General features: G+C 29.6%; 1 protein-coding gene across 2 annotated transcripts; it reads right to left on the bottom strand.

The window, feature by feature from the left end:
• Positions 1-587: 587 nt before the first annotated feature.
• On the bottom strand, positions 588-8,871 carry LOC141590986 (ent-kaurenoic acid oxidase 1-like). 2 transcript variants are annotated; one of them, XM_074411476.1, is made up of 9 exons: positions 8,585-8,871; positions 8,118-8,442; positions 7,492-7,641; positions 7,071-7,328; positions 6,655-6,739; positions 5,807-5,885; positions 4,674-4,780; positions 3,225-3,343; positions 588-1,039 (listed from the first exon to the last, which is right to left on the bottom strand). In XM_074411476.1, the coding sequence occupies exons 1-5, from the start codon at positions 8,821-8,823 to the stop codon at positions 6,698-6,700; spliced, it is 1,014 nt and encodes a 337-aa protein (XP_074267577.1). In that variant the 5' UTR covers positions 8,824-8,871; the 3' UTR covers positions 588-1,039; positions 3,225-3,343; positions 4,674-4,780; positions 5,807-5,885; positions 6,655-6,697. The 2 variants fall into 2 exon arrangements, with proteins under 2 accessions (XP_074267577.1, XP_074267578.1); XM_074411477.1 differs by lacking the exons at positions 8,118-8,442; positions 8,585-8,871 and having other exon boundaries at positions 588-816; positions 930-1,039; positions 7,492-7,620.
• Between the last annotated feature and the right edge of the window lie 3,658 nt (positions 8,872-12,529).

The raw sequence follows: 12,529 nt of genomic DNA, 5'->3' as shown, positions 1-12,529 counted from the left end.
AATATTGTTGAGGCGAAGTCCTTGGTTATACTTCGATTCTTTGCCATATTATTTAGTAGTAGTATATTGAAGAAACATGTCTATATTTTGTTAGTAATATTTAGAGTGTTGAGAAGATCATCTCAATTAAAACCGTAAAGTGATGATTGAGGTCTAATCAATATTTAATATCCTAATATACTCCCTCACTCAAAAGTCCTTTGGGCTTGAAGAGTGGTTAGTGCACAAGCTCCTTATACCATGTCTTGAAATTCCACTTCACGCTGTCTTTGATAACATGTTGAGATGACCATCGCAACCAAAACCCTAAGGTGATGGTTGAGATCGAATCAATATTTAATAACCTAATAGAGAGAATGATAGAAATGTTTTATATTGAATGTGTGTATCTTACAGTAAGAATCTTTAAAACTTTGATACGATACCCATTACTAAAGCTTGGGAATTCCACATTTGACATAGTTACTGGTATAACGACGGTACAAATAAAAAAATATATTTCTTAATTGGATCTCATTAATACAGCTTGGGAGTTAATCATAGAAATTTTCAAAAATCTCTACATAAATTTCACAGGGGAGAAATTAAAATAATGCAAAAGATAAGAATATTTTTCATAATGTTTAAATCATCTTTACAATAGTGTAAATGAGTTTATTTTTAAAATTTACCTACTAGAAACATAAGTGAAAGGGTACAATATTTGGTAAAAAACAATACATTGTTTTGTCCAAAGCAAACTAATTTAGTCTTAATGCGGCGAAATGGAGATCCCCTGCGTGCAGTTGGTAATTTAGGAACATCGTGAAGAAGTAGCTTCATGGCATGTCATCATAGGCACGTATACATACATGCATGCAACACAAATTAAATATGGATATATACATAATAGTAAATTAATATATAATAAAGAGAAGATATTGATATACTTCGTGCTTATTATCAGCTTTAGATCTTGCTAAAGGAAACTTCAACACCGTCGGTTGGTACAGGATGTGAAAGATATATTATTGGCATGTCCGGATTAGTTAATTCCCACCTGTTTATTTAGACAATAATATATCAAAACCTTATTTATAAACAAAAAAATCTCAAAGTTATTCTAGGTGTAACAATTTTTTTTTGCAAAATGTTAGAAAATAAGAACATATCTATATTACTGTTACAGCTACGTAACTAATAAGAATATTTACTTCACATAATCATGATCTAAACAATATAAAATGTATTAACTAATTATACATTTTCAGTTTTGTTTGATAAGAAACATTTCTTTTATGAGCTAATGTGTGTTAACTGTTGATTGTTCCTTTAATAGTATCGTTTGATGACATGATATGTCGCCTTTTAAATGATGGTCAAGCATAAAGATAAAAATGATGTTAGGAATGGTGTGTATGTCATGTACCTAGTATTGTTGCGTGATGGTGGATGAACATGTCTGATAGTGGGATTGTCACATGGTGAACGTGATAGTGGTGCATGACTGGAGAAGTCTTATCAAAGGAGATATTTGTAATCTTATACGAGTATATTTTTAATAATTTCGATACATGATAAGTTTTGAATGAGTATTTAACAAACTCTTTTATCTTAGTAAGTAGACTATACAACAAGTTGTATTGGCTGTACATAAAAGAATCTAAGCTTTATAATGAATTATTTGAACTTAGACTTATACATTACGAGTTTTTTTGAAAGAATCTGAGCTTCATTATAAAATATTGCTTTTAAAAAATTGTAATGAAATTCAAGAATAGTATATATAAGCTCAATTAGATTTTAATTTTGACATCAAGAATTTTAAATATAAATTAAAATTTATAAAAGCTCGAAAAAAATAAACATAAGCTCGGTTAGATTTGTTATGGTTGTACAATACTCTTATATAACAAGTTGTATAGTAGAATTTGGGCTTTTATATTATGTACTATTTGATGCATTTGATTTACCTAAAATTTTCTCAAGAAATATTCTATCAACCGGTTCATTCATTTGAAAATTGAAGGGTTACAAAATTGAATTATTGTTAGGAATGGTGTATATATGTGTGAGATTTTATTCTCCATGACATGATTATAAGAGACGTGGATTAGGCATTTTCTCTTAATCAACTTGAAGATAATAAAGCACATCTTCTTTGCATTGTTAACATAAGTTATTTTAGTGTATATTGTCCATATTAGTTTGGATTATTCAAATCGGATAGGATCAGAAGGTGGCAAAACTTTCCTCATTAGTTTTAACACTACTTATCATTATCATAAACTTTTCATGAGCATCATACCAGTCTGATTTTTTTTTTTGCTAAGCATTTAAAAAAAAATCTAACAAGTCGATTTTCATTCCTTTAATTTAGTATAATTGTAAGTCTTTTATCCATTTTGCATTTATTAGAGAATATATTGTTTGAAGTGTTGTATAAGTTAGCATGATAGTAGAGTTATTGTCACGTCCTTTTGTTAATTATATTGGTGCTTTTATTTAGTTAGGAGAATGAGTTACATAAAATAATTTGAATTTAGGAATGAAATCAGTCCTTGAATTTGAGGTTGAACCTCAAAAATATGGTAAATAGGATTACACCACCTGTTGTACAAAAGTATTGTACAACCATTGCAAATCTAATTGAGTTTATGTGTATTTCTTTTAGTCTATGAAAGTTTTTAATTTATATATTAATATTTTTACACTAAAACTAAACCTAATTGAGTTTATATGTATTATTTTTAAGTTTCATTATAATTATCATATAATGTTTTGAGATCCCTAGTTTTACGAGAGGAATTTGTCCTTTGGCTTCTATTAGATTTGTTGTTTTCGATTATGCCTATTATTAGAAAATATATTATCATATAGGAAAGATATTAGTATGGGTATCATAATAATATTCTATAGAATATTAGGAATATTCTTGGATACCCATAATAATATCTTTCCTATATGATAATATATTCTCTAATACCTATCTCTTGTAAGTGCCGTTTGGCGATTTATTAATGAATTGATGGTTCCAAATTTTTTTCCGGCTTGTATCATAAGTTTTTACGTACCATTATCTCTTATTTTTATTGTTTAAGTTTGTCTTGAAATTAGAGTGTATGCAACATATGTAGATGACATTTATCAAAATATAATTAAGAACCAGCGTAACTTTATAAAATCGATAAAACAAAACTAAAATCTATTTTTTATGTCATGATCAAATGAGCGGAAAATGTTACCTATATCCAAGAGCCAAGTGATGGAGAAAAAGAATAGTAATGAGACGAGCCATCGTACTTCCGGGACAAGCTCTTACTCCTCCTCCGAAAGGGAGGTATGTTCCATGTTTTGGAAGAGACTGCCAAGTACAATTTATAGTATTTTTACAATTAAATAATACTCTTTATTTTTTTATATATATAACCACTATAAATTTTGGAGAAAATTAATTTTAATCCTTAAAAGTTATAGTTTACAGGTAAATACTATCACATTAAAGTAAGAATATAGATATCGTAAATTCCTTTTTTTTATTATAAAATTAAAGTTAAAAATTTGTATTTAAAACAATAACTTACTCTATTTGTCCCGGTCGTTCTTTATCTATCTTTACTTTGGCACAAAATTAAGAAAGATGGAGAAATTATAGTAGTCATTAAAACATTTTTTAAAAATAAATGTAAACAAATATCTATAATAGAACAAATAGATCAAAAATTATAACAAAGAGAGTATAATAAAGCATTAAACAAATTTATTAAAAACATTGGAAAAATGAACGTTAACATTATTATAGTCTCATTAGAATACGTCCAGTCGTTTATCACTAAGTGTTTATTATCGAATCACCATTTTTGTAATGGAAAATAATAGACTTATAAACCATATTATGAGAGTAAAATTGTAAAAAACTAATATATATATATATATATATATATATATATATATATATATATATAGAATTAGGATCACATGAATCCACCCTATCTTTTTGAGTCCGTGAGTCCATGATATAATATCACACGTTATATTAAAAAATATCACAGCTTACAATATCACACGTTATACTAAACAATATCACACTATCACAGCTGGGAAAAAAACTTTTTCAAAAAAAAAAAATTGAAAAAAATATCGTGATATTGTTTTGTAATACAATATCACACGTTATGCTAAACAATATCACACGTTATACTAAACAATACCACAGATTTCACGAAAAAAAATTTGTTAAAAAAAATTATCGAAAAAAAAATTTTGAAAAAAAAAAATTCGTGATATTGTTTTGTAATACAATATCACAAGTTATGCTAAACAATATCACACGTTATACTAAACAATATCACAGCTTACACGAAAAAAAAAATTTGTTAAAAAAAATTTTCGAAAAAAAAATTCGAAAAAAAAATTGAAAAAAAAAATTTCGAAAAAAAAAATCGAAAAAAATTTTTTATTTTGAAAAAAAAATAATTTTGAAAAAAAAATATTTCGTGATATTATTTTGTATAGTGCGTGATATTGTTTTATGGACTTATGGACTCAAATATTTAGGTGGACTCACCGATCCCACCTCTATATATATATATATATATATATATATATATATATATATATATATATATATATATATATATATATATATATATATATATATATATATAACTATTTGATGAGTAAGAGTGACGTACATCCCATCTGGCTGGATTGAAAGTCAAAGGTTCTTCAAAATTTGATGGATCGATGTGAAGCTGCCTTAGCCACACTAGTACATTCCACCCTTTTGGTATCAAATAACCTACACATATTGATCAATTTTTTTTTAGCCATTTCTTTAGTACTACCATTTTTTTGAAAATATCTTTTGCATTAGTTGCTCTATCCTCGTCAATTATTTAACTTTATTTCTTTTTTTAAAAAGAATTTCTTTTTATATAAAATAAAAAAAATGAGTACAAAATGAAATCGCAATAACAAAGGCGTAATTAAGTATGATGTATTGAACTTCATCTCCTAAACATAAGACTTTCTTCATTGTGTCACTACGTCAAGACTACCTTAATAAGTAGTAATTTTTTTATATGTTTTTTTTAATTGGTATGTTTGCCTCTAATAGAAATAAAATTTCATTTCAGTTTTGGAACGAAAAATTCCTGTACAAGCAAATTCAGAGAACATTGGGCATATACTTTGAGTGAGTTTAGATTTTTTTTTTTCATTTCTTTTCTTTCCATTATCTTCAGTTTTCTTTCATATATAACTATTTTAAATTACTCCTTATTATTTATTTCTAAACACATTAATATTAAAAATAATTAATACCGTGGCTTAAACTTTTTATATCGTGGTGTTAGGGGAGCGTCAACTCCCAAGTAATATGAGTTCACTCTTAAAACCCTCCCTTAGAAGTCAGAATCACTTATTTGTTTGTAAAGTTCATTCACTTAGTTAAATTTTGACTTCAAGATGGTCCTACGTTATTTCTCAGGAATATGACCAAATCCATAACGCAATAGATCTTCATGATATTGCTTAACAAAGCAAGTTGATAAAATTTTATGGAAAAAGACCCTAAATGAACAAAACTTAAAAGGTAACAATAATTTGTAAATAGCAACTTTATCAAGTGTTATATCTAGTAAAAAGTAACGTTATGGAAAATTAAAACTCACATATTACAAATGAAATATATTTAATATTTTAGGTTTGACATATAAACTTAGCTTGAGTATTGAGCTTTAGCTATAATCTACTTATTGTATTTTTTTATATGTGGTTGAAGTGTGGCACGTTGCCATATTTTAGCTAAATATTATGGACGTACCTTCAAATTTGATGTCTTCAGTAGCTTTCTTGATTATAAAGCCGGAAAGGCTAGCTATTCTAATAGTTTCATCCACAACCTGCATGCAAATTGTTACATTATTTTTTTTTATATAAAGTTTTATTTCCCTACAATCAAGGAACTAATTATTCAGATCTAATTAAGTGAGAGTAAATATATATAAATCCCTACTCCGCAACTCTTAAGTTAACATAAAATATTTGTTGGTAATTTAGGTAAGCTAGAAACTACTCCTTTATTCGGACATCTGATCTCTTGAACTTTAGTTTTTGCCACGGAAATAAAAAAGGAACAATGAGTCGAACTCTGCTATTGTGGATGAATAAGAAGTTATTCTAAAAGTGAGTGAATAATAAATTTACTTATGTATGCAAAACATTATCAAAACAGAAAGGTCAACAATTAATTAAAACACCCGTAAGAAAACAAATGATTAAACAAATGATAGGAGTGTGTATGAGTTAGATAAGTATAATTTATGTTTTAATGAATATATTTCATTTGATTTATTCCTTATCAGTAAAAAAAATGTCAATGAAACCTATGGCCAAAATGTAGGGAATGTGATCATTACAAATTCTCATACTAAAGTACGAAGAATTGATTTAAGAAGTTAAAATATGTCCTCAATTAATTATAAGTCTCACATTCATATTTTGTCGTTGGTAATTTGAATGAGATTATAATATCATGGTTTGAAGGCAAAAACATTGCAATTTGGATCCAAATATTAAGAATTACCGGTACCTAAAATAGAAAAAAAAAAAACCATAGATATATAACAATTACAAAATAACAATGGCAAGGATAGCTTGTATATTACGCACCTTGTTTGTGTATTTCAGCCCCAGGAAATCTTTGTATGTCAATTCAAAGACCATTTTTCTCCCTAGCCATTTCCATATTCTCTTCCTATATTTTGACATTTAATATCATCAATATCACAATATGAATATATTATTAAATGTCGATGGTCTAGGTTTTGAACTAATTAATGAATATAGAAATACAATAATTCTAAGAGTCTTATATGCAATAATCATCCACATCATAGTTTAAGAAAATTATTAAAAACAGGTTCAGAATGCCATAGGTTTTTAGGTAAATTAGAAAGTGTTTTATCACAATACTTATAAAGAAGCTAATACGAGTATTTGTGTTGTTTATAATGCAAATAATAAGCAATTTTAAACTTTATACCAATGCAAGTAATAAGAAATTATTAAGTAAATGTATAAATTACCCGGAGTTTTTGAAGAACATGGGGATTCTTGGCTAGATAATACATGGCCCAAGTAACAGGATATGCAATACCAATATAAGCTATGGCAATGTTACTCAAAATATTATCTACCACCTCCTCATCGCTTAAATGTCTCCCTTCTTTATCCTTACTTTGCATCAATCTATCCATCATATCACTTTTTGCACCAATATTCTTACCCTCCTTTTTCTTCTTCATCAATTGCAACGTCAGTTTCTCGGTAAGCTTCTTTCGACACTATATTTAACAAAGCAATGACCGTTAGTTTTAGTGTAATAATAAAGGCGGAGAAATCATAAACAGTTTGGTCGGAGTATTTACTACTCTTATATTTTTCTAGTAATTACTCCATCAATCCTATTTATGTCGCAATATTTTAATAATATTTGCGGAAAGAAACCTGGAGGGCATGACGAAAAGGCATTCCAGGAAAGTTCCATGGCTGGGCTCTGACTCCTTCATTCACGGCTGAGAATAACTTATCAAGAGCATCTATCTCGGAACCTAATTCCAAACCACCCATGTACCTTCCCATAAACTCCAGCGCTACCTATTTAATTTCATTCATGTACAAGGGCAAATTAAAACGCCGCCATGTCAACTTATAAATTATGTTCTATAATTATATACGGAGTATAATTTGATAGAGGAACCACGTTCGTTGTAGTGTCGTCATTAAGAAAGCATCTATTTTATTCGTATATGATTAAGACCGTAACTCTAACTCTCTAAATATACACACAATTTAAAAGATGAATCTTGCGTGCACATAATAATTATGTCCTGATCAATTCTCCTCACCCTCTTCTTATTTGGTGTCTCAAACATTTCTTTACCTTTTCATTTTAAGTATGTATAAGTTTTCAATATTTCACACGTACCAATTAGAAGTATTTCTTTAAGCAAGTCATTTCTCATAAGTCATATAATTGATTCTTGTGATTAAAACAAATTAAACATAAAGAATTGTTCAAGAGGAATGAAGAGAGCGAGAGTGTTATACGAGACATTAATTACTTAGCTTACCCTTTTTACTTGATAGAAGGTATTCATTCGGCCCATTTGAAACCATGATTGAAAAGCATCTACGATACAAGGCTGTAATTGTCTCGCAACTCGAGTAAGGGTGTCACGGTGGTTGAACTCACTTGTGAGGAGCCCCTTGATGTGTTGATGACGTGATCCATGAATAGTTATTACTGAATGAATTCCTAATACTTCACTTGAGGGCCAACCTTGTTTAAATCCCGTTGTTGCTGTTAATATGCTTTTGCAAAGTGATGGTGCGCATGCTATTATGGCTGGAGATCCGTACAAAAACGTTGTGTATGCCCCTACATTCTTCCCATACCTGTATTTGTCAAAGTGATGATGAGCATGCTATTATTGGGTAAATTTCAAACATAAATTGTATACTCTCTCATTTACTGGAATTATACTTTAATTAGATATATGTGAGTAATATTTTACAAGAGTAGTATATAGCAACTTACTTCTGCATCTTGTTCGTGATATAACGGTCGGGACGAAGGCGGAAATTAAAGTACCATGCAAAAGAGAAGTAATCCCCAAAGATAGGGATCCCCAAGTGACCTGGTGGTAATTTAGCATTCAATAACTTGCACCTAGCCCTAACCGAGGTTCCATACCAAATCTCATTCCACCTCCAAAAGAGAAATGCTATAAGTGGCCAGACCAATGCATGAATCACGTACACCATATTAATCTCCATTTATTTTATTATTATTTATTCGTTGCTAATTGCTCTTAATTTGCCTTCTCATGAAAGTTTTATATACACATATATATATATGCTCATTGATACACATGCATACAAAATATAGTACGTAGCCTCAATACGTCATCTTAATTAGGTCCTGCCCAAAAAATTAGATAAACGCACATTTTTTTTGTCATTCATTCATGGTTATAAGCTTAACTGCCCAAAATCTCCCGCACTCAATCAAAACCAATACACGTAACTTTAAAACATGGATGAAAGCATTTGAATCCCATAATTAGAGGTGGCAATCGGGTCAGTTGGGTCGGGTTTGGCTCGAGTCACATCGGGTCGGGTCATATCGGGTCAGCATACCCTTTCGGGTCGAGTCGGGTTCGAGTTTGGGTCGTTATCAGATCGGTCATTATCCGGTCCGGTAACATAATCGCATTACTATAATTTTTTACCATTGAATTTACTTTTTAACCTATTATTTGGTTTAACAAAATATCACTTTCATTTTGATCAAAATTATGCTTAATAATTGTCGGGTCATCAATTTAATCGGGTCAGCATCGGATCGGGTCAATATCGGGTCGGGTTTGGGTCGGGTTCGGGTCATTGATAATTGGGTCGTGTTGGGTTAGGGGTCGTCATCGGGCCGGGTCGCAATTTTTCGGGTCCTACCGGGTCGGGTCGGGTCAGGCTTGCCCGCTCTACCCATAATGCATGGGCCATTAAGGTATATAGCTGAAATTTGAACCCGTACTTTGCTAAGTTTTTGTTGAACAGATTATATTTAATTTTATGAGTTTGTTTTAATTCTTCAAATTAATACTTCGTATTTGGTTAATTAATATTCCCTCCAATCCATTAATCTTACTGATGATGGATTTTAATCGTTTTTTCGTTGTCGTTGTCGTTGTCGTTGTCGTTGTGGTTTCGATTGTCGCTGATATTATATGGGTTTCGATCATTATTCATTACCAGCGCCTTTGCCGAACAAGAGGTCCACTTATGCTAATATCAATAGAAAATAGAAAGAAATAATGGAAACAGTTTGACGTGTTGAACAAAACAACATCCATTTTTAGGGCATTATTGATATTTTATTACCATGCATGATATTTCCAACTACTTGCGGAAATCTGCAGAAATCATCTAGCTAGATTTTAGAGGATGAAAGGTGCAACAACCTGCTTGTAGCTCTAATCCCTAAAGATCGTCCAATGAAAACGCTATTGTATAAGATCATCCTACAAGAAAAGCTTACACTGCCAATACAGGATCGAGAAAAAGTTTTACGTTCCAAGGAGTCCGGGATAGGTACTGGGATGGTTCGAGAAATGCATATCTGACATGTAATAGCATAGCATTTAACGCCGGAACTTAGAAATAGCTCAACTCGTAAAGAATCACAAACGGTTCAAGCGTATTCTATCATGGCACTTGTTTAAAATACACACTATTAAAAGAGTATCAAGTAACATACTCCGTATATGGCATATTACCTTCGATTTATTCAACAAATTCCGGAACATTATAGTGACTGGGAGGGAGTATGTTGTAGCCAGGAGTCGAACCTGGAATCTCTAAACTCGAGGATTTGCCAATGTGCTACTACAACTTTGTTGTTTAATATAAGGAAATATTGTCTTATAACCTAACATGAAACACGCAATTATAGAAGGCCCTACAAAAGTATTTAATACACGACAATCAATATAATTATTTCATTTTAATAATTTAATATTTTTAATTGATAATATGCATATTTAAATATGAAAGCATTCATTATCAGGCCCGTCTAGCCCATAGCGCACTATGTGCATTTCCAAGACTGGCCTCAAAAATTTTTACCCAATTCTTAAAGAATCCATATAATTGAAAAAAAAAAAAAAAAAAAAAAAAAGTCAAACAAAAGTCACGGTATCTTGTGACTATCCAAATTTCCAATCCTCTCTTTATGATCTTCTTCAATCTATACTATATAATTAAAAGGTTAGACAAAAGCAATTAATTTTATTCCATATGTCACTAGCAATTAATTTAATTCCACATAAGATTAGTAATCAATTTACATTCTATACATTTTAATTATTTATTTAATTTATTTATTAACTACCAAGCCAACAAAAAAAAGAGCAGAAAAAGGAGTAGCAAAGAAATGGAAAAACAAAAAAAATGACAAAAAAAAAAACAGTAGTTTATTATTCACATTACACCCAGCCTCATCCAATTTCACTTCCAATTCCACCGACACTAAAATATCAACTTTACTCCCTTACTATTATCTATCTATACAATTTACTTAAAAGACTACATAAACCATTTAATTTTATTTCACATGGCATTTCAATCCACATGACAGATTTTTAATCGATTAATCCATAAAATATTATATTATTATTAATTATAATTAAAAGGGTAAAGTTAAACAAACGCCACCTAAAATATCTTTAAAATCTATTTAAAAGGGTATCTAAATTTATAAAGTGTGTTAAATTGTCATCTAGTGAGGATCGAACCCATGACCTCTTGGCTTGTGTACCCTCACTATTACCACTATGACACATTCAACTTGTGACATAACAAATTAATGTGACATGGCAAATTAAAAGTGACGTGACAAATTAAATGTGACATAACAAATTAAAATTAACTCAACTATTTCTAAGTATATTTAAATTATTCCCTTTAAAAATGAAACCATTCATCTACCAATTTATGTGTTAACTCTTGATGACATTAACTTGGAGTGATAAGTACATGTTCATAAATTACACTAAATGTATGTACCAAAAAAAAAAAAAAAAATTACACTAAATGTATATAATTGAAGAAGTTATTTGGTAATCACTCCCATGTTTTGGGTTTCTAATCCCAACAATCCATCTTTATATATATATATATATACATCATCTAACACTCTACACAACCATCAACTATATTATGTGTATGGATTTTCAATCACTTCTTTTAAATGGTATTATGTATCCACAAGTCATAAATCTTTATATTGATCCAATAATTTTTCTTTTTAGCCACCATATTCGACGAGAAGCTCGTAATCCCTCACCCATCTCTAAATTCTACGCTAACATTAGGTGAATGAGCTTTAACCTTAATTTTTGTCTTTTGTCTCTTTTAATTGTAATTTTTATTATTAATACATTGTATTTGTAATGGTTATAGCATTTTTCAAAGGTTATGTAATTGAAATTTTAGGAGACAATGATATTTAAGTATGACAATCTAAAGAACATATCAATTACGTGGGGTTTGCGATGGGTGGCAAGTACCCGAAGTACTTCATATTTTGAAGTATATGGCTAAAGGTGAAAATTTTTGGAGAGATGACATACAATTTTGTATAATATTGTTTTAATATATAAAGTATTATGCCTTAATGATGTAATTGTTGTACGAGTTTCTCCTTTGGAATTCTTAGTTTCGCAATTTATTATTTTATTAGCAACAATATTACGGGTGGTGTGAAATGTTAGTTTTGTCATAACAATTCTAATCGTGTGTGTTACGTTATTTCCTGAATTGTTGATACAATTTTAATATCTAATAATTAGCGAGGGTTCTCATTGACAATATTATAGTTTTGTGTAACAATTAAACTGTTGTACAAAAGATTAACGGACTTTATACAACCCTAAGAAGTTTTAACTTAAAACATGAAAATCGTAAGTTGAGTTGATCGTAGTAT

This window comes from Silene latifolia, chromosome 7 (assembly GCF_048544455.1).
Source record: "Silene latifolia isolate original U9 population chromosome 7, ASM4854445v1, whole genome shotgun sequence".
Taxonomy (NCBI): Eukaryota; Viridiplantae; Streptophyta; class Magnoliopsida; order Caryophyllales; family Caryophyllaceae; genus Silene; species Silene latifolia.
The sequence above is the reverse complement of the archived record's forward strand: the minus strand, read 5'-3'. Positions and strand labels throughout refer to the sequence as shown.

What these genes read in the sequence shown, in the direction of transcription:
- LOC141590986 (XM_074411476.1), bottom strand. Translation starts at nt 8,823, where the DNA reads ATGGAGATTAATATGGTGTACGTGATTCATGCATTGGTCTGGCCACTT. An exon ending in ATCACGAACAAGATGCAGAA is followed by an intron (nt 8,443 to 8,584) that starts GTAAGTTGCTAT and finishes TGACAAATACAG; the next exon opens with GTATGGGAAGAATGTAGGGG. An exon ending in CTTTTCGTCATGCCCTCCAG is followed by an intron (nt 7,329 to 7,491) that starts GTTTCTTTCCGC and finishes TGTTAAATATAG; the next exon opens with TGTCGAAAGAAGCTTACCGA.